At 41.0% G+C, this 23327-nt stretch overlaps 1 protein-coding gene across 1 annotated transcript in view; it reads right to left on the bottom strand.

The window, feature by feature from the left end:
* Positions 1 to 18897, bottom strand: part of LOC139408941 (dymeclin-like) — a 147586-nt gene extending 128689 nt beyond the window's left edge. Inside the window, exons 1-3 of the mRNA XM_071153441.1 lie at positions 18697 to 18897; positions 7845 to 8056; positions 2180 to 2232 (exon numbers count right to left, since the gene is read on the bottom strand). Of these exons, the coding sequence (XP_071009542.1) occupies positions 2180 to 2232; positions 7845 to 7984 (193 nt within the window). The 5' untranslated portion in view covers positions 7985 to 8056; positions 18697 to 18897. The remainder of the gene's footprint in view (positions 1 to 2179; positions 2233 to 7844; positions 8057 to 18696) is intronic.
* Positions 18898 to 23327: the final 4430 nt, after the last annotated feature.

The following is a 23327-nucleotide window of genomic DNA, read 5'->3' as shown; positions in this document are numbered from 1 at the left end:
AAAGTTTTGAACATCCAATAGTCAAAGGTATATGAAATACAAATGGTATAGAGAGAAATTGTCCTATAATAACTACAACCTAAAACTTCTTACCTGGGAATATTGAAGACTCATGTTAAAAGGAACCACCAGCTTTCATACGTTTTCATGTTCTGAGCAAGGAACTTAAACGTTAGCTTTTTTACATGGCAAATATTGCACTTTTACTTTCTTCTCCAACACTGTTTTTGCATTATTTAAACCAAATTGAACATGTTTCATTATTTATTTGAGACTAAATTGACTTTATTGATGTATTATATTAAGTTAAAATAAGTGTTCATTCAGTATTGTTGTAATTGCCATTATTACAAATATATACAGTGGGGCAAAAAAGTATTTAGTCAGCCACCAATTGTGCAAGTTCTCCCACTTAAAAAGATGAGAGAGGCCTGTAATTTTCATCATAGGTACACTTCAACTATGACAGACAAAATGAGAAAAATAAATCCAGAAAATCACATTGTAGAAAATAAGTATTTGGTCACCTACAAACAAGCAAGATTTCTGGCCCTCACAGACCTGTAACTTCTTCTTTAAGAGGCTCCTCTGTCCTCCACTCATTACCTGTATTAATTGCACCTGTTTGAACTTGTTATCAGTATAAAAGACACCTGTCCACAACCTCAAACAGTCACACTCCAAACTCCACTATGGCCAAGACCAAAGAGCTGTCAAAGGACACCAGAAACAAAATTGTAGACCTGCACCAGGCTGGGAAGACTGAATCTGCAATAGGTAAGCAGCTTGGTTTGACGAAATCAACTGTGGGAGCAATTATTGGGAAATAGAAGACATACAAGACCACTGATAATCTCCCTCGATCTGGGGCTCCACGCAAGATCTCACCCCGTGGGGTCAAAATTATCACAAGAACGGTGAGCAAAAATCCCAGAACCACACGGGGGGACCTAGTGAATGACCTGCAGAGAGCTGGGACCAAAGTAACAAAGCCTACCATCAGTATCACACTACGCCGCCAGGGACTCAAATCCTGCAGTGCCAGACATGTCCCCCTGCTTAAGCCAGTACAAGGCCAGGCCCGTCTGAAGTTTGCTAGAGAGCATTTGGATGATCCAGAAGAAGATTGGGAGAATGTCATATGGTCAGATGAAACCAAAATATAACTTTTTGGTAAAAACTCAACTCGTCGTGTTTGGAGGACAAAGAATGCTGAGTTGCATCCAAAGAACACCATACCTACTGTAAAGCATGGGGGTGGAAACATCATGCTTTGGGGCTGTTTTTCTACAAAGGGACCAGGACGACTGATCCGTGTAAAGGAAAGAATGAATGGGGCCATGTATCGTGAGATTTTGAGTGAAAACCTCCTTCCATCAGCAAGGGCATTGAAGATGAAACGTGGCTGGGTCTTTCAGCATGACAATGATCCCAAACACACCGCCCGGGCAACAAAGGAGTGACTTCGTAAGAAGCATTTCAAGGTCCTGGAGTGGCCTAGCCAGTCTCCAGATCTCAACCCCATAAAAAATCTTTGGAGGGAGTTGAAAGTCCGTGTTGTCCAGCAACAGCCCCAAAACATCACTGCTCTAGAGGAGATCTGCATGGAGGAATGGGCCAAAATACCAGCAACAGTGTGTGAAAACCTTTTGAAGACTTACAGAAAACGTTTGACCTCTGTCATTGCCAACAAAGGTTATATAACAAAGTATTGAGATAAACTTTTGTTATTGACCAAATACTTATTTTCCACCATAATTTGCAAATAAATTCATTAAAAATCCTACAGTGTGATTTTCTGGATTTTTTTTCCTCATTTTGTCTGTCATAGTTGAAGTGTACCTATGATGAAAATTACAGGCCTCATCTTTTTAAGTGGGAGAACTTGCACAATTGGTGGCTGACTAAATACTTTTTTGCCCCACTGTATATATAAAAATTGTCCGATTAATCGGTATCGGCTTTTTTTGGTACTCCAATAATCGGTATCGGCGCTGAAAAATCATACTCGGTCGACCTCTAGTCTGAATACTTTCCGAATGTAGTGTGTGTGTGTGTGTGTGTGTGTGTGTGTGTGTGTGTGTGTGTGTGTGTGTGTGTGTGTGTGTGTGTGTGTGTACGTATGTATGTATATCTATCAGGCAGGTATAAAACTCAAACCAACAAACATAAGACGTACTCAGGATCTTGGCCAGGGGAATAACAGCCTCTTCCAACAGCTTGGAGTTACCACTGTAGAGGAGGGAGAATGAACAAGAGAGAGAGAGTGAAAGAGCGAGAGAGCAAGAAAATGTTGGTCAATTCAATACCACAGCACTGTGGTACTCTGGACAATTCTCTGAAATGAGAAGTTGTCATCATCAGTCTACTGTGCCCTCTACTGTCAAGTTAGCATAGTCACAACACACTCATTCTTAGAAACAGAACTAGAGTACAATTTTATACGTCTCAAAACTCTCATTGGCTAACTCCGGTTTCCCAGCACTACCACTTGAAAACACCCACTCCTCTTACGTGCCTCACTAATGTAAATAAGCTTGTACTGTACAATCAGAAAACACCTACCATTTCAGCAAGCTGTTACTGTAACTTAAGGTCAAATACATATACGGTCACATCTGATCATAAAGTCTGTTAGAACATTACTCTAAGTCAGCTGATGTGTAAAACCAGAACCTAAAAGCTGTTTGGCCTGGAAGACAAACTTCAAATTCTTAGCTAATGTCGACAGCCTGGTGTAATGTGGGCCTTCGCTGCATCCTGCACCTTAGCTAATGTTTGCAGCCCGGGATAAGTCCCAAATGGCACCTTATCCCCAATGTTCTGCACTACTTTTGACCAGGGCCCATAGGGTTCAATTTCATTTTTTAAATTTAGCTCGACATTAAATTACTTCAGCAATCATTGCGGCTAGAGCAGCTTGCTATGGAGCGGGCAAGCTATTTACATGCATTGGACAGACAAGTGTAGTGTGTGAGATGCGACTGAAATTTTGCGAGAAAGCGAGAGAGGGTGGAGGAGACGACTTGGCTTAAAGCGCTGGGCAGGGCTTGACATTAACTTTTTTAGCCACTTGTCCTTTGGACCAGCAGGACAGATTTTTTACATGTCCGAAAGCTGAAGTCACTTCTCTCCCCCCTCCCAAAAAAGGACCAACACCATCGAACAGAAAGGTGACTGAAATGAGTGAAGAACAAATCATTTTCTTTGCCTGCTCATAGACAATGTTATCAGCCCCTAGCGGCCATCACCCCCCAAAAAATATTTTTATGTTTAACACAAAGACTGCTAGCGCAAGCTCGCATGCAACGGGAGGGACGAGACGAAACATGACATTGACAAAATATATTTAGTGGAGCCAAATCTTTTCTAACAGCCTATTCCACTCTGGTGGAGCCTTGGCAAGAAAGAGATGTGTAGTAGCCTAAGTATATCTGGATATCTGCGCATCTGTGTGTGCTGAAGCGCACAGATGGAGCAAGTGACACACAGTCAGAGCCTTGCTGGTTTTGTGTTATGTGATCGGTTGTAAATCATGGGCCGCAGACCTGTGCCGTCCTCAGAACTGGATAAACGGAGTCGCATTTCTGCCTTTATGAATTGTAGGTAGATTGCACATTGCTAGTAAAATATGGAGATGGGGCAAGGCCAACTACGCATTATTTATTTCATAAGCTTTCCTTATCTTTAGCCTAAGATATTTTGATTTCTTATTCAATTTTTCCATAGTTGTAATGTTTGCTCAATTTCACTTATTGTGACCGAAAACATGTCATTCTCAATAGATCTGTGATTGAGAATAGCATAGACTCCAATTTCCATAATTTTTCACATTTAAAAGCTGCAACTTTAAGGACATTTAACACTACTAGAATAGTTCATAACTTTAAATTTGTCTTAATGCTTTTACGGTATTTCAATTAGTAGGATTAGGCTTTTGGCTTTTGGACTTTAATTTATTTCATCACATTCCCAGCGGGTCAGAAGTTTACATAAACTCAATTAGTATTTCATGCATTGCCTTTGAATTGTTAAACTTGGGTCAAACGTTTCGGGTTGCCTTCCACAAGTTTCCCACAATAAGTTGGGTGAATTTTGGCCCATTCCTCCTGACAGAGCTTGTGTAACTGAGTCAGGTTTGTAGGCCTCCATGCTTGCACACGCTTATTCAGTTCTGCCCACAAATGTTCTATTGGATTGAAGTCAGGGCTTTGTGATGTCCACTCCAATACCTGGACTTTGTGGTCCTTAAGCCATTTTGTCACAACTTTGGAAGTATGCTTGGGGTCATTGTTCATTTGGAAGACTCATTTGCGACCAAGCTTTTAACTTCCTGACTGATGTCTTGAGATGTTGCTTCAATATATCCACATCATTTTCCTACCTCATGATGCCATCCATTTTGTGAAGTGCACCAGTCCGTTCTGCAGCAAAGCACCCCCACAACATGATGCTGCCACCCCCGTGCTTCACGGTTGGGATGGTGTTCTTTGGCTTGCAAGCCTCCCCCTTTTTCCTCCAAACATAACGATGGTCATTACGACCAAACAGTTTTATTTTAGTTTCATCAGACTGGAGGACATGCATACCATAGTCTGGCTTTTTTTATGGCGGTTTTGGAGCAGTGGCTTCTTCCTTGCTGAGCGGCCATTCAGGTTATGTCGATATCGGACTCATTTTACTGTGGATATTGATACTTTTGTACCGGTTTCGTCCAGCATCTTCACAAGGTCCTTTGCTGTTGTTCTGGGATTGATTTGCACTTTTCGCACCAAAGTATGTTCATCTCTAGGAGACAGAACGCGTCTCCTTCCTGAGCGGTATGATGGCTGCGTGGTCCCATGGTGTTTATACTTGCGTACTATTGTTTCTATAGATGAATGTGGTACCTTCAGGTGTTTGGAAAGGATGAATCAGACTTGTGGAGGTCTACAATTTTTTTCTGAGGTCTTGGCTGATTTCTTTTGATTTTCCCATGATGTCAAGCAAAGAGGCACTGAGTTTGAAGGTAGGCCTTGAAATACATCCACAGGTACACCTCCAATTGACTCAAATTATATCAATTAGCCTATCAGAAGCTTCTAAAGCCATGACATCATTTTCTGGAATGTTCAAAGCTGTTTAAAGGCACAGCCAACTTAGTGTATGTAAACTTCTGACCCAATGGAATTGTGATACAGTGATTTTTAAGTGAAATAATCTGTCTGTGAACAATTGTTGGAAAAATTACTTGTGTCATGCACAAAGTAGATATTCTAAACGACTTGCCAAAACTATAGTTTGTTAACAAGAAATTTGTGGAGTGGTTAAAAAATTAGTTTTAATGACTCCAACCTAAGTGTATGTACATTTCCGACTTCAACTGTATGTCTCGTCTTAATATCGAGCCTTGCTGGGCATCTTGTTGTTATGACATGCATTATCTGAATTAGGCCCACAGAATTATACCGATGGAAGAGCAGCTTCTATAAAGGTATTTTTGATGTATTAACTACAAAAAGGTAACACGTGTTTTAATTTTAATTCTGTTGCCGCTAGCTAGCTCTGGTCCAACATGAACCCATCTCTCATAAATTCAAAGACATTCAACGTGAAATGTGATAAGCATAAACTAGTATTGAAAAAGTTTAATACATTTTTCTCTAATTAAAAATCTCTCCTTAAATACTGAATCAGGCTTGTAACATCAGTAAACTACAGTAGACTATGCTTTGGAGGGGGAGACAGGCAAAAAGTTCTCAGCTGGCAGGCAGGCAGACACTGGTATACGTTTCTGAGTGACAGAGTACGGGCTTTGAATAGGCACTTGTTGCATTTTGTGGGACTGGTAAACAATACCCGGAATCTAAAAGAACACAATTAATCGGTTCCCACGCTATTAAAATAAAGGTTCTGTTCCGGAACAGTATAGATCACTTAAAGTTCCCAGTTCTGATCCTGTTCCTCGAGAAATACTGTTATTTTCCGGTTTTCGGTTCTCTGGAGTATAAAATAACAGGGTGTGTGTGCGTGTGTATGTTATTGAAAGGAAATTACGTAATTGGTGAGGGCAAAGTGAAGCCACAGTAAACATTACAAAACTGATGTTTGATCTACTTTTACTTCTTATGGCTGCAGGGGCAGTATTGAGTAGCTTGGATGAAAGGTGCACAGAGTTGTCCAGAGTCAACGGCCTGCTCCTCAGTCCCAGTTGCTAATGTATGCATATTATTATTAGTATTGGATAGAAAACACTGAAGTTTCTAAAACTGTTTGAATGATGTCTGTGAGTATAACAGAACTCATATGGCAGGCAAAAACCTGAGAAGAAATCCAAACAGGAAGTAAGACATCTGAGGTTGGTCGATTTTCAACCCAGACCCTACTAAATTCACAGTGGGATATGGATGAAGTTGCACTTCCTAGGGCTTCCACTAGATGTCAACCGTCTTTAGAAACTTGAATGAGGCTTCTACTTTGTTGTGGGGCTGAATGGGAGCTGAATGAGCCAGGTGTCTGGCAGAGAGCCAAGGGCTGGTCATGCGCAATTCACATGATTACACGACCTGCGTTCCATGGCTTCTCTACAGACAAAGGAATTCTCAGGTTGGAACTTTATTGAAGATTTATGATAACAACACCCTAAAGATTGATTCTATACTTAGTTTGACAAGTTTCTTCGACCTGTAATATAACTTTTTTAAGTTTTCGTCCGACGTTCGGATGGACCTGCACGAGCGTTTGGATTTGTGTACTAAACGCGCTAACAAAATTACCTACTTGGACATAAATAATGGATAAATAATGGACATTATCGAACAAATCAAGCATGTATTGTGGAACTAGGATTCCTGGGAGTGCATTCTGATGAAGATCATCAAAGGTAAAGGAATATTTATAATGTGATTTCTGATTTCTGTTGACGTTTCTGATTTCTGTGAACGTAACGCTCCAATGTAAACTCAGATTTTTTATATAAATATGAACTCTATCAAACAAAACACACATGTATTGTGTAACATGAAGTCCTATGAGTGTCATCTGATAAAGATCATCAAAGGTTAGTGATTAATTTTATCTCCATTTCTGCTTTTTGTGACTCCTCTCTTTGGCTGGAAAAATGGCTGGGTTTTTCTGTGAGTTGGTGGTCACCTAACAATATCGTTTGTGGTGCTTTCGCCGTAAAGCCTATTTGAAATCAGGCACTATGGTGGGATTAACAACAAGATTACCTTTAAAATGGTATAAGATACATGTATGTTTGAGGAAGTTTAATTGTGAGATTTCTGTTGTTTTGAATTTGGCGCCCTGCACTTTCACTGGCTGTTGTCATATCATCCCGTTAACGGGATTGCAGCCCTAAGAAGTCAAAAGAAGCACTACATGGAAATCGCTCTGACATTTCCTGGTTGCTAAAATTGGAATAGTTTGCCAAATTTCAGTTTTTAATTATTATTTTTGATTTTACCTTTATTTAACTAGGCAAGTCAGTTAAGAACAAATTCTTATTTACAATGACGGGCTACCCCGGGCAAACCCGGATGATGCTGTGCCAATTGTGTGCCTACTTTATTAGCCTGGTCACAGATTTGTTTGTGCTGTCTTCCCAATTGCTATGGTTGTTGTGTACTACTTTATCATGGGTTGCGTCCCAAATGGCACCCTATTCCCTACCTAGTGCACCATGTTCTCAGTTCTCACGTTACGGGAAAAGTGGTCTAGCCAAGACGTCTGGCACTGAAGAGAGAGCCAGCATAGTTTCCCTGATGGGTATGCTGGTCTGGCCCTAACTCGTCAGGTGGCAGGGTCAAGAAAAGCACATCATGATTCTGTCTGTGGTGTAAGGATACGGGGCATGTTCTTACCTGCTAGTGGGGCTGATGAATGTGAAGGAGATTAGCTGGTTCCAGAAGGGGTCATTATCTGAGATGGACTCTGTGCCGATCAGGGTCCGGAGGCTCTGGTTCTCTGACAGGTCACTGACCTGGATTGTGTTGGCTAGCATCTCATGGGATGTGGATCTAGGGAGAGGCTCACTCTCACTGTTTCATCTCCCACTATCACATCAGGTACTGTACTGGTAAACATAAGGAAACATACTTATGTTAAATTAATCAATAGAACCACTGTCCTCAGGTTATCAAGATTATAAACTTAACTAAAAATATTTGTTATGGTTCATGAAATAGGAAGTAAAACTAAGTCCCCTAGTTCAGCTGTTAATAGATCATCTTATTTAACTGAGACCTAGGCTTACTTCTGATCGAAACTCAGCAAAAAAAACCTGCTTTTATTTTTAGCAAATTTAACATGTAAATACAGTGGGGCAAAAAAGTATTTAGTCAGCCACCATTTGTGCAAGTTATCCCACTTAAAAAGGTGAGAGGCCTGTAATTTTCATCATAGGTACACTTCAACTATGACAGACAAAATGAGAAAAAAAATCCAGAAAATCACATTGCAGGATTTTTAATGAATTTATTTGCAAATTATGGTGGAAAACAAGTATTGGTCAATAACAAAAGTTTATCTCAATACTTTGTTATATACCCTTTGTTGGCAATGACAGAGGTCAAACGTTTTCTGTAAGTCTTCAAAAGGTTTTCACACACTGTTACTGGTATTTTGGCCCATTCCTCCATGCAGATCTCCTCTAGAGCAGTGATGTTTTGGGGCTGTTGCTGGACAACACAGACTTTCAACTCCCTCCAAAGATTTTCTATGGGGTTGAGATCTGGAGACTGGCTAGGCCACTCCAGGACCTTGAAATGCTTCTTACGAAGCCACTCCTTCGTTGCCCGGGCGGTGTGTTTGGGATCATTGTCATGCTGAAAGACCCAGCCACGTTTCATCTTCAATGCCCTTGCTGATGGAAGGAGGTTTTCACTCAAAATCTCACAATACATGGCCCCATTCATTCTTTCCTTTATATGGATCAGTCGTCCTGGTCGCTTTGTAGAAAAACAGCCCCAAAGCATGATGTTTCCACCCCCATGCTTCACAGTAGGTATGGTGTTCTTTGGATGCAACTCAGCATTCTTTGTCCTCCAAACACGACGAGTTGAGTTTTTACCAAAAAGTTATATTTTGGTTTCATCTGACCATATGACATTCTCCCAATCTTCTTCTGGATCATCCAAATGCTCTCTAGCAAACTTCAGACGGGCCTGGACATGTACTGGCTAAGCAGGGGGACACGTCTGGCACTGCAGGATTTGAGTCCCTGGCGGCGTAGTGTGTTACTGATGGTAGGCTTTGTTACTTTGGTGCAGCTCTCTGCAGGTCATTCACTAGGTCCCCCCGTGTGGTTCTGGGATTTTTGCTCACCGTTCTTGTGATCATTTTGACCCCACGGGGTGAGATCTTGCGTGGAGCCCCAGATCGAGGGAGATTATCAGTGGTCTTGTATATCTTCCATTTCCTAATAATTGCTCCCACAGTTGATTTCTTCAAACCAAGCTGCTTACCTATTGCAGATTCAGTCTTCCCAGCCTGGTGAAGGTCTACAATTTTGTTTCTGGTGTCCTTTGACAGCTCTTTGGTCTTGGCCATAGTGGAGTTTGGAGTGTGACTGTTTGAGGTTGTGGACAGGTGTCTTTTATACTGATAACAAGTTCAAACAGGTGCCATTAATACAGGTAACGAGTGGAGGACAGAGGAGCCTCTTAAAGAAGAAGTTACAGGTCTGTGAGAGCTAGAAATCTTGCTTGTTTGTAGGTGACCAAATGCTAATTTTCCACCATAATTTGCAAATAAATTCTTTAAAAATCCTACAATGTGATTTTCTGGATTATTTTCCCTCATTTTTTGCCCCACTGTATTTGTATTAACATAACAAGATTCAACAATTGAAATGTAAACTGAACAAGTTCCACAGACATGTGCCTAACAGAAATGGAAAAATGTGTCCCTGAATAAAGGGGGGGGGGGGGGTTCAAAATCAAAAGTAACAGTCAATATCTGGTGTGGCCACCAGCTGCATTAAGTACTGCAGTGCATCTCCTCCTCATGGACTGCACCAGATTTGCCAGCTCTTGCTGTGAGATGTTACCCCACTCTTCCACCAAGGCACCTGCAAGTTCCCAGACATTTCTGGGGGGAATGGCCCTCACCCTCCAATCCAACAGGTCCCAGACGTGCTCAATGGGATTGAGATCCGGGCTCTTCGCTGGCCATGGCAGAACACTAACATTCCTGTCTTGTAGGAAATCACACACAGAAAGAGCAGTATGGCTGGTGCCCATGTCATGCTGGAGGGTCATGTCAGGATGAGCCTGCAGGAAGGGTATCACACGAGGGAGGAGGATGTCTTCCCTGTAACACAGAGCGTTGAGATTGCATGCAATGACAACAAGCTCAGTCCGATGATACACACCGCCCCCAGACCATGACGAACCCTCTACCTCGATCCCACTCCAGGATACAGGCCTCAGTGTCACGCTCATTCCTTCGACAATAAATGCAAATCCAACCATCACCCCTGGTGAGACAAAACCAAAACTCGTCAGTGAAGAGCACTTTTTGACAGTCCTGTGTGGTCCAGCGACGGTGGATTTGTGCCCATAGGTGACGTTGTTGCCGGTGATGTCTGGTGAGGACCTGCCTTACAACAGACCTACAAGCCCTCAGTCCAGCCTCTCTCAGCCTATTGCGGACTGTTGGAGGGATTATGCGTTCCTGCTGTAACTCGGGCTGTTGTTGTTGCCGCCATCCAGTACCTGTCCCACAGGTGTGATGTTCGGGTGTACCGATCCTGTGCAGGTGTTGTTACACGTGGTCTGCCACTGCGAGGACCAGCTGTCTGATCCTGTCTCCATGTAGCGCTGTCTTAGGCGTCTCACAGTACGGACATTGCAATTTATTGCCCTGGCCACATCTGCAGCATGCCTGCAGATGAGCAGGGACCCTGGGACCTTTCTTTTGGTGTTTTTCAGAGTCAGAAAGAGTCAGTAGAAAGGCCTCTTTAGTGTCCTAAGTTTTCATAACTGTGACCTTAATTGCCTTCAGTCTGTCAGCGGTTGGTGTCTTAAAATGACCTTTCCACAGGTGCATGTTGATAATTGTTTCTGGTTCATTGAACAAGCATGGGAAACAGTGTTTAAACCCTTTACAATGAGGATCTGAACTTTATTGGATTTATTGGTCCAAAACACTTCCTGACCGTTGTGCAGGTCTGATCCGCAACTACAGAAAACATTTGGTTGAGTTTATTGCTGCCAAAGGAGGGTCAACCAGTTATTAAATCCAAGGGTTCACATACTTTTCCCACCCTGCACTGTGAATGTTTACACAGTGTGTTCAATTTTGACAAACGTATAATTGTTTGTGTGTTATTAGTTTAAGCAGACTGTGTATGTCTATTGTTGTGACTTAGATCAGATACCAATTTATGCAGAAGTCCAGGTATTTCCAAAGGGTTCACTTACTTTTTCTTGCCACTGTACATCTGCCCAAATCTGGCTTATGATGCACATCTGTCTGGCAGCATCCTCAAATCCATCAGAGAAAATTTTAAAAAATTAAGCGTTTGAGCTTACCTTCATTAGGAAATATGACCCACTTTGCAGAATAATGAACCTAATCAAATAATATATTTTATTGGTCACATGAGCCAAATACAACAGGTGTAGACTTTACAGTGAATCGCTTACTTACGAGTGCAGCATTAAAGAAGACAAATATTTACTACACTATTGGAGTGAATGATCAATACACTTCTCCCAAACATGTAGGCTTGGAGCAATGTGTCATGACATCAAATCAGGTACTCCAGGGTTCTCTCCAAAAGTGACAGATTTAGCAAACTCTGACTTAGCCACAAAAACGAAAGCAAGGGTAATAGAAAAAAGATGACTATCTGGCCTGGGCATAGTAATGAATTAGGCGACATGGCATGTTCATTACACAGTACAGTGGTATAGCGTGGTATGAGTTTGCGTTCTAGTCTATGGTTTCCTTTAGTACGCATTCGTTTGATCACACCAGTCATGTGGGAAATTCCACAGTAACAGAATTGCGCAGAGACTGATTTTTCACTTGAAAATGTATGTTAAAAAATTAAATTGAGGTCAAAATTGAACAGACCATACTCTACGCACAAGGAAGAATTTACATTCAACATTTCACAAAACCATTTAATGGAAGAACTGTGCAGATGCAAAGTTTGGTAAAAGAATCTCTGTAGAATTGTTTAGCCAGTGGTTCTAAATGTTGCACTCACGAGCCAAAAGGGGTCCCCGAAAATTGCATACTACATCACGTGCAGATATGTGCATCACGTCATTGCGCTCGCTCTCCCTCTGCTGTGACCACTGAGCCCACCCTGCAACCTCATTGGATAATGCTGGGCAGGCCTCTTGCTAGCTGTCACCCAAATGTGAGGGGCTGAATCTCATTGGCTGGAACTCAAATTGCTAGGGGGCCACCCCACGTGGGTGGAAATACAGAGAAAATGTCACAGCACCGTGTCAAGAAAACAATCGCTTTCAAACTAGGAATTTCATGGCAAATTGAGGTAAAACCGTAATTCTGCTGATAGATTATGAATGTATGATCTACACATTGACACATCCAGTCCAAACTAAAATAGAACAGCTCTACCGCTTCTTAGACTTGTTTTCAATGAGAATTAAGATCTATAATTCACATTTCTATGTTAACTTGCCAGGTCACCCAGTCACATATCGCAGCGTTAAGATTCAAAGATGTCTGCAGAAAGAATGGGGTGTCTGCTATGACATAACACCTTGAGTTTAAAAACATGAATTTGGGTTATTGAACTACAGTAAGTGAAGTGGATGTATACAGGGCAACAGAATTGCAGTAACGGAATTACATCATGTGTCCCTGATCTGTAATACACAGAAATGCATAATTATGGATATAATTTCCAATTCATGTTGATATAGAAAAAGAAAAATAGAAAAAGGTATAAACGTATGCAATATCCTCCTTTGCATATTTGGGTATTGTTCTGGCTATTATTTTAAGGAGCTTTTTGGTTGGTCCGGAGTTTGGTCTGTACCAAATCTGAACCAATCGTAGACATCTACAGTTGATGTCGGAAGTTTAGCCAAATACATTTAAACTCAGTTTTTCACAATTCCTGACATTTAATCCTAGTAAAAATGACCTGTCTTGGGTTAGTTAGGATCACCACTTTATTTTAAGACTGTGAAATGTCAGAATAATAGTAGAGAATTATTTATTTCAGCTTTAATTTCTTTCATCACATTTCCAGTGGGTCAGAAGTTTACATACACTCACTTAGTATTTGGTAGCATTGCCATTGAATTGTCTAACTTGGGTCAAACATTTATGTATTTTTTAAACCTTCATTTTACTAGGCAAGTCAGTTAAGAACAAATTCTTATTTTCTATGACGGTCTAGGAACAGTGGGTTAACTGCCTTGTTCAGGGGCAGAACGACAGATTTGTACCTTGTCAGCTCGGTGATTCAATCTTGCAACCTTTCAGTTACTAGTCCAACGCACTAACCACTAGGCTACGCTGCTGCCACCGAGCTGTGCTAAACATTTCGGGTTGCCTTCCGCAAGCTTCCCACAATAAGTTGGGTGAATTTTGGCCCATTCCTCCTGACAGAGCTTGTGTAACTGAGTAAGGTTTCGGCCTCCTTGCTTGCACACACTTTTTCAGTTCTGCCCACAACTTTTCTAAAGGGTTGAGGTCAGGGCTTTGTGATGGCCACTCCAATACCTTGACTTTGTTGTCTTTAAGCCATTTTGCCACAACTTTGGAAGTATGCTTGGGGTCATTGTCCATCTGGAAGATCCATTTGCGACCAACCTGACTGATGTCTTGAGATGTTACTTCAATATATTCACCTAATTTTCCTACCTTATGATGCCATCTATTTTGTGAAGTGCACCCATCCCTCCTGCAGCAAAGCACCCCCACAACATGATGCTGCCACCCCCTGCTTCACGGTTGGGATGGTGTTCTTAGGCTTGCAAGCCTCACAATTTTTTCCTCCAAACATAACGATGGTCATTATGGCCAAACAGCTCTATTTTTGTTTCATCAGACCAGAGGATATTTCTCCAAAAAAGTATAATCTTTGTCCCCATGTGCAGATGAAAACCATAGTCTGGCTTTTTTATGGCGGTTTTGGAGCACTGGCTTCATCCTTGCTCAGCGGACATTCAGGTTATGTCGATATAGGACTCGTTTTACTGTGGATATAGATACTTTTGTACCCGTTTCCTCCAGCATCTTCACAAGGTCCTTTGTTGTTGTTCTGGGATTGAGTTACACTTTTCGCACCAAAGTACGTTCATCTCTAGGAGACAGAACGCGTCTCCTTCCTGAGCGGCATGATGGCTGTGAGGTCCCACGGTGTTTATACTTGCATTCTATTGCTTGTACAGATGGACGTGGTACCTTCAGGGGTTTGGAAATTGCTCCCAAGTATGAACCAGACTTGTGGGGGTCTACAAAACATTTTGAGGTCTTGGCAGATTTCTTTTGATTTTCCCATGATGTCAAGCAAAGAGGCACTGAGTTTGAAGGTAGGCCTTGAAATACATCCACAGGTACACCTCCAATTGACTCAAATTATGTCAATTAGACTAACAGAAGCTTCTAAAGCCATGACATAATTTTCTGGCATTTTCCAAGATGTTTAAAGGCACAGTCAACTTAGTATATGTAAACCTCTGATCTGACCCACTGAAATTGTGATAGAGTGAATTAGAAGTGAAATAATCTGTCTGTAAACAATTTTGGGAAAAATGACTTGTGTCATACACAAAGTAGATGTCCTAACCAACTTGCCAAAACTATAGTTTGTTAATTAACAAGAAATTTGTGGAGTGGTTGAAAAATTGCTTTTAATGACTCCTAATTGTATGTAAACTTCCGACTTCAACTGTATGTTTAAAATGTTTGGACATCAAAGTACAGCACAGTAGAGCTCAGTATTGTTTTTCTTAAACCTTAATTTGAACAAATTCTTATTTTACAATGACGGCCTACCCCTCCCCTAACCCGGACAATGCTGGGCCAATTGTGCATCCTATAGGACTCCTGATCACCGTCGGTTGTGATACAACCCGGGCCCGAACCAGGGTCTGTAGTGACGTCTCTAGCACTGAGATGCAGTGCATTAGACCGCTGCGCCACTCGGGAGCCTAATGGGAGTACAGTACAGAACAGAATAGTAGAGTTCAGTAGAGTATAGGCTAGTTCAGTACAGTTCAATACAGTACATTGGAGTACAACTTGTGTGCTACTGTGTACTGTACTATACTCAACTTTTGACTTTACTCTGTGCTCTACTGGACTGTATTCCCCACACTTCTGAAACATCAACGGCTATGATTGGTTACGGTTTGGATCAAAGTAAGGCCGCTCCGGACTGTACCAAAAGCGACTTATTGAAATCAAGGCCAGGTTCAGATTGACAAAATTTCTACTACTTTTCAACGTCCATGGACATCCAGTGTTGGTCGATGATCAGTTGTTAAGGATGCTGGTTACAGTAAATGGAAAGAAAGGGGGCTCATGGGTAGGTGTCAGCCAGGAGAGGTGACATTAACTGGAGAGGGGGGGGGATGATCAGACGACCATTGTCTTGCGTCAGATAGGGCATCGATTCCGCCTGCACTGATCAGTCTCGTACCTCACAAAGGGCAATGGGATAGCAAGAAAATAGTTCTAGTTCAGCTACAATGTGCTGTCTGACGTTAGAAGATATTACCTAGGTGAGATGATCGCCAAATAAACGTCAAAAACAGGCTGAATTAATCAAAGCTATAACAAAACATTTGTAAATAATGTTCATGTAATTTGGTTAGGGAAGTCGTACCATTTGACATCTAAGGAGTTTCAATATCTAGATTTCCATCAAATTGCCAACAGAGTTTCATGCAAATATTCTAAAATCTGCCTGAAGTGGTGTGTTTCCACAAAACTGACTTGTTGGGAATGAAAATTAATGCATGAAGACAGTGCACACAAAATGTACTTTGTCACTTAAAACTTCTTAGGGCTAGTCCCCTTTTTTCTCAATTTCCGCCTGACTGACGTGCCCAAAGTAATCTGCCTGTTGCTCAGGCCTGGAAGCCAGGATATGCATATAATTGGTACCATTGGAAAGAAAACACTTTGAAGTTTGTAGAAATGTTAAAATAATGTAGGAGACTATAACACAAATAAAAAGAATCCTGGAGTGTTACCCGCTAAACACCAGTCTCAATGTCAACAGTGAATAGGCGACTCTGGGATGCTGACATTCTAGGCAGAGTTGCAAAGAAAAAAACATATCTCAGACTGGCCAATAAAAATAAAAGATTAAGATGGGCAAAAGAACACAGACACTGGATAGAGGAACTGACATTGAGACTCGTGTTTTGCGGATACCATTTATTGAAGCTGCCAGTTGAGGACTTGTGAGGTGTCTGTTTCTCAAACTAGACACTCCATTAGAGCGCCTTGTCGCTCGGTCAGAACATCATCACACGTGGTACGGTTTTGGAAACATCAGAGATGTTCACCACATTACAAAAATTGATACACACCTTTATAGGGTTAGTGTTCCCACAAGGCCATATCTTCATGTTACAGCGCGTTCAAGGCAAACAGATAGAAGACTGAGCCTACTGCCTGCGCTAATTAGCTATCTGCATCTCCTATTAACACCTGTGTCTGAATTGAAGACGGTCGCCACAAACATGTTGTCACTGAAAAATACTGTTGGCTGCAATGTTAAAAAAATCTAATTCAAATCATTAGGCTTCTTTAGTCCATTATTGGGCTAGACTGGTCCAACTGATTCATTCCAGTTGATTTGATAGAAATACATAAAATCTATAAAAATGCCATTTAAAACAGTATAAATCAATAACTAATTCACCATTTGTCACAGAAACATCAAACTAAGTATGATTTATTCTGTAAATGTCTAGCATACTTTTTTTATTCTTTGAAGCACAACCTTTAGAACTATGGGCTCCAGAAAGCGTCTTTAAATGTGTCAACAATGCATAAAAATGTGGTCCTCTTTTTTTCCAGTCTTCAATGGGAAGCAAGACTGCTCAATGTGTGTTTTGCATCATCCAGAGAAAACTGATGACCATCTGACCAACTGGGTTTGTCTTTGTGTAATATAACAGTAGGCTATGAAAACTCATATAGTTTCATCCTTCAAGACATTTAGAAGTATGAAACTTTGTCTTGAAATTTGTAATCAGGGTTATCCTTGCTCTAATGTTATATTATCATTACTTTAATATTCTACTATGAGATATACTAGATACATACTATGACAGCAATCCACTGTAATAGGTACACACGTATCTGGCACAAGTGACAATTAAACTGATTTGGATTTCAATGACTGACGTTATTGTAATGTTTGATATTACAACATTGATGTGTGATACCTTTTTTATAAACGCATATGTTTTTTGCAAATGTATGCCTTTATTACTATATAATTTATATTGCCTGAATACTCAACAATGATTAACACCTCAGTTTGTGTGTGCGTCTGTCAAGTTTGAGGTCAAATGCATGTCATTTAAAGTCAATTTAGCAAATGAACAAAAATCCAATTCAATTTGAAAATGTTCCTAATTGCAAAAGCGTGTAACAGAATGGGTATTCCAGAACTGGAATTTACATGTAAATAAACATAACCCTGTTTTATGTTTTTAATACTGCAGATAGAATGTGTGCCAGAGATGGTACCATTCAGCTTGTCTGGGGATGACAAAGGAGGACTTCAACAAAGCCTAAATAGAAAATGATTGGAAGGGGCCTCTTTGCTGTTAAATTACAGACACATAAATGACTTTTGTGCCTTCTAACTACTTTAAAATGTGGAACTGTTGCACTAAAAATGCAAACATTGATTCGGCATACAATTTAAGATTCATATAGAACAATGCACTTGAAATAAACATTTCTTTAAAGTTACTGCAAATAAATGCATACTTTCACTTTTCTCTGAGACATTCACTGAATTAGTTATTGATTTCTTCTTCTTTAAATGCAATATTTGAGATTGTATGTATTTCTATTCAAACAAAACTGGAATTTCTACTCAAAGCAAAAGTTGTAAAAGTTTGCTTGACATTTATAGAATAAATCATACCTAGCTTGATAATTGAAAACAAACGTTTGAAAAGTATGCTACACATTTATAGAATAAACCATATCGATTTTTGTTTCTGTGACAAGCAATGAAATAGTTATAGATTTTTTAAAATGGCTTTTGGGGAATGTGTATTGAGGTCCGAATATAAAACCAACTTTACCTCGGTGTGACACCTTGTCAATGTAAGTGGTTAGCCATAGCAACCTCACTAGCTACAGCAGTCGCAAACCTGCATTTCACCCTCCTTGCACGTCTGTGGCTGACAGTTTGCTATAACGTTGCCTTTTCAGTAAAACAAATATACATAAATACCGACCACACAAGTAACACAAAAAGAGGTATTCATGGACTTGTCCGGTAGCAAGACAACTAACGTTAGTTAGCACACAACCTAGCTGCAGCTAGTTTACTAGCAAACCGCAAAACAAACGGCCTAAACGCAGCTGACAGGCTTCATTAAAGACTGTGAAACTTGTCAGGTGAAACAGATGTGTAACTGACATGAGATTAAAATAACACACTAGCTAATTAATCGAGTAGCTAGCCAGCTATGTCTGGCTAGCAACTATGCTAGCCACTAGCATTAGCTGACAGCTCACCTGTCAAATTCACTGCGCTCGTGGCACCTAGCTAGTTTAAATCTCCCAGGTTCTTCTGAAGTCTTCTGCTTACTGAACAGTAGCTAATGATGTAGATGTCAATGATAAACAACCGTTTGCTAATTTGAGAAAACTCTTGATTTGACTCGTCCTATTCCATCATATTTTCACGTCGCCACAGACTTGCGCGCACGTGACGTCGGACAGTTAGGCAGAACGTGCATGAAATTGAAGATTGAAATACACAGCACGGACTCGACACTTACACGTTATCAAAGCCAAGTCGATTCTAGACATTTTATTGATATCTGAAACGTTCACTCGAATGTTCTGCCCTAAACTTCACGGGGCAGTTTCTTAGCATGTCATGTATCTTCTTCAAACCATTTTTTTTGTATATAATTTGAACATTACTGTGGCTAGGAATAACATTCCTTATATTTTAACCTTAGTCATTGTAACTAGAGCAGATATTTCACCTTTGCTGGCCCTAGTAGTAGCTAGAAGAGGTCAAGCCACTTAGAAGACAAGGCTGCAAAAACCCTGGGAGCTGTTTTCCCAGACACAGATGAAGCCTCGTGCTGAACTAAAAAGCAATTTCAATGGAAGTTCTTAATCGAGCATGCTTTTAGTCCAAGCCTAGGCTAAATCCGTGTCTGGGAATCTGGCCCTCAGTGTGGGTTTGAAAAAAATCAAGGTATTTTATCCTATTATGGTTATGATATAAGCATCTATGACATCCCTGTCTGCTCATATATGCAAGATAAATACAATCAAAGTAATCCACATAGCTTTATTTCTACATTGCACAAAGTAAAATGTTTTAAAACAGGAAAGATGTCAATTTTTAAATTGTTGATAATTTATTTCAGAATGATAAAATGTATACTAAATACTATACAGAACTAGGTATTGTATGTTATAAACACATCAGCGATTCAAGCTTAATAAACCAAAGGCACTATTAATTTATTAAAGGTGCTACACATAGGATTGAAAAAAAAAAAAATCCATTGTAATTTCAGAAAATGTCAATAATATATTTGCCAATAATAGTGGAATGATAGTGTTCCATAGTATTACTTACCCTCCCATCTTGTGTTATTCGCCTATTGATTTCTCCCGCCAGACAGTCATCTGCTGTCAAAATGTTCTGACTTTGTGGCTTTGGACCATAGGTTTTGGTCCACTAGCACCAAAAGTTACTTTTAGTTATGGTCCACCAGCTTCAAACAGCGATAACGACAATATTTCTTGTTATCGAAAAGATCATTCACAGTGATTTAGATCGTACAATGATTCCCTACACCATTCAGTGCTTGTTTTCTGACATAAATTGAAATTGAGTGAAAAGTGTAGAATTTTAGCAACCAGGAAACCACTAGATAACACAGCCACAAAGACAGAACAGCTTTCACATTTTGACAACAGATGCTGCTCCAGTGGGAGGAATGAATAGGTGAATATCACTACCAATCTCACAGTGAAACACAAAAATGTCACTATTCCTGCAAATATATTATGGACAATTCCTGAAATTATAATGCAATCTTTAATCAATCTCTCAAAGCAATTGTAATGAGCATTATGGAAAATGACAATTGTGTTGCCATGTTAAATCAAGCATTAAACGATTCTACATTACTCAACTAAATAAAATAATGATTAACTTAGTGTTTTTCTCCATATTGTATTAAAACACTTTCACAGTGATAAATATAACTTAAGGTGTGAAGTGAAATGTCAGTCAGTCTTCTTGTCAAAGGCTGCAGTAGCTGAACCATTTGCACCTGCCCCATTAGCAACCAGGCCATTGACTTCGGTCTGAAAAGAGAGATGGCTTCATCAGATAACATATGACAACAGATATAAAGCAACAGTCCAGCAGCTTTGTAAACAACAGTTAACTCTGACTTGACTCTGGTCCTATTCCATCATATTTCCATGTCGCCAGACGTGCGTGAACGTGACATCTGACAGTGTAAACATTGTATTTATATCTGAAACGTTCACTTTAATGTTCCGCCCTGAACTTGGTACCATGTTATGCATCTTCGTCTAATCATATTTTTTTGTATATCATTTGAACATTGCTGTGGCTAGGAATAATATTCCTATACTGTCAACTGTGTTTATTTTCAGCAAACTTAACAAGTGTAAAAATGTGTATGAACATAACAAGATTCAACAACTGAGAAATAAACTGAACAAGTTCCACAGAAATGTGCCTAACAGAAATGGAATAATGTGTCCCTGAACAAAGGGGGGTCAAAATCAAAAGTAACAGTCATCTGGTGTGGCCACCAGCTGCATTAAGGTATTGCAGTGCATCTCCTCCTCGTGGACTGCACCAGATTTGCCAGTTCTTGCTGAAAAACGTTACCCCACTGTTCCACCAAGGCACCTGCAAGTTTCCAGACATTTCCGGGGGAAATGGCCCTAGCCCTCGCCCTCCAATCCAACAGGTCCCAGACGTGCTCAATGGGATTGAGGTGCTGACCTGTTGCACCCTCTACAACCACTGTGATTCTTATTATTTGACCCTGCTGGTCATCTATGAACATTTTAACATCTTGGCCATTTCTGATAGCCTTGTTCATCACTAGGTTTCTTCCTAGGTTCCGGCCTTTCTAGGGAGTTTTTCCTAGGCACCATGCTTCTACACCTGCATTGCTTGCTGTTTGGGGTTTTAGGCTGGGTTTGATTGATTGACTGAAATCCAGGCTCTTCGCTGGCCATGGCAGAAAACTGACATTCCTGTCTTGCAGGAAATCACGCACAGAACAAGCAGTACGGCTGTTGGCATTGTCATGCTGGAGGGTCATGTTTTTTATTTTTTACCTTTATTTAACTAGGCAAGTCAGTTAAGAACAAATTCTTATTTTCAATGACGGCCTAGGAACAGTGGGTTAACTGCCTGTTCAGGGGCAGAACGACAGATTTTGTACCTTGTCAGCTCGGGGGTTTGAACTTGCAACCTTCCGGTTACTAGTCCAACGCTCTAACCACTAGGCTACCCTGCCGCAGGCTTCCCTTCCGCATCCTGACATGCAGGATCATGTCAGGATGATCCTGCAGGAAGGGTACCACATGAGGGAGAAAGATGTCTTCCCTGTAACGCACAGCATTGAGATTGCCAGTAATGACAACAAGCTCAGTCTGATGATGCTGTGACACACTAGACCATGACAGACCCTCCACCTCGGTCCCGCTCCAGAGTACAGGCCTCAGTGTAACGCTTATTCCTTCAACGATAAACACGAATCCAACCATCACCCCTGGTGAGACAAAAAAAAAACACGACTCGTCAGTGAAGATCGCTTTTTGCCAGTCCTGTCTGGTCCAGCGACGGTGGGTTTGTGCCCATAGACGATGTTGCCGGTGATGTCTGGTGAGGACCTGCCTTACAACAGACCTACAAGCCCTCAGTCCAGCCTCTCCTAGCCTATTGCGGACAGTCTGAGCACTGAGGGAGGGATTGTGCGGTCCTGGTATAACTCGGGCAGTTGTTGTTGCCATCCTGTACTTGTCCCGCAAGTGTGATGTTCGGATGTACCGATCCTGTGCAGGTGTTGTTACACGTGGTCTGCCACTGCAAGACGGTCAGCTGTCCGTCCTGTCTCCCTGTAGCGCTGTCTTAGGTGTCTCACAGTACAGACATTACAATTTATTGCCCTGGCCACATCTGCAGTCCTCATGCCTCCTTGCAGCATGCCTAAGGCACATTCACACAGATGAGCAGGGACCCTGGGCATCTGTCTTTTGGTGTTTTTCAGAATCAGTAGAAAATCTTCTTTAGTGTCCTAAGTTTTCATAACTGTGACCTTAATTGCCTACTGTCTGTAAGCTGTTAGTATCTGTGAAGTTACTTGGATTTTTACAAATTATCTTTGAGAGACAGGGTCCCGAAAAAGGGACGTTTCTTTTTTTGTTGCGTTTATTAGTCTCGGAAATCCGAGACCTAAGCTGGAACAATGTTAACATTATGGGAGGCAATCTGTCTGCCTAGGGAGACTATGCATGTATACTGAACAACAACACAACATGCAACAATTTCAAAGATTTTACTGAGTTACAGTTCATATAAGTAAATAAGTTAATTTAAATTAATTCATTATGCCCTAATCTATGGATTTCACGACTGGGGATACAGATATGCATAGGTTGGTCACAGATAAAAGTACGGGTGTGGATCAGAAAACCAGTCAGTATCTGGTGTGACCACCATTTGCCTCATGCAGCGCCATACATCTCCTCCGCATAAAGTTGATCAGGCTGTTGATTGTGGCCTGTGGAATGTTGCCCCACTCCTCTTCAATGGTTGAGCGAAGTTGCTTGATATTGGCGGGAACTGGAACGAGCTGTCGTACAAGTCGATCCAGAGCATCCCAAACATGCTCAATGGGTGACATGTCTGGTGCTTATGCAGGTATTGGAAGAATCGGGACATTTTCATCTTCCAGGAATTGGGTGCAGATCTTTGCGACATGGGGCCGTGCATTATCATGCTGAAACATGAGGTGTTGGCAATGGATGAATGACCTCAAGAGATCGTCACTATCTCTGTGCATTCAAAATGCAATTGTGTTTGTTGTCTGTAGCTTATGCCTGCCCATACCATAACCGCACCA

The sequence above is a fragment of the Oncorhynchus clarkii genome, chromosome 5, assembly GCF_045791955.1.
Source record: "Oncorhynchus clarkii lewisi isolate Uvic-CL-2024 chromosome 5, UVic_Ocla_1.0, whole genome shotgun sequence".
Taxonomy (NCBI): domain Eukaryota; kingdom Metazoa; phylum Chordata; class Actinopteri; order Salmoniformes; family Salmonidae; genus Oncorhynchus; species Oncorhynchus clarkii.
The sequence above is the reverse complement of the archived record's forward strand: the minus strand, read 5'-3'. Positions and strand labels throughout refer to the sequence as shown.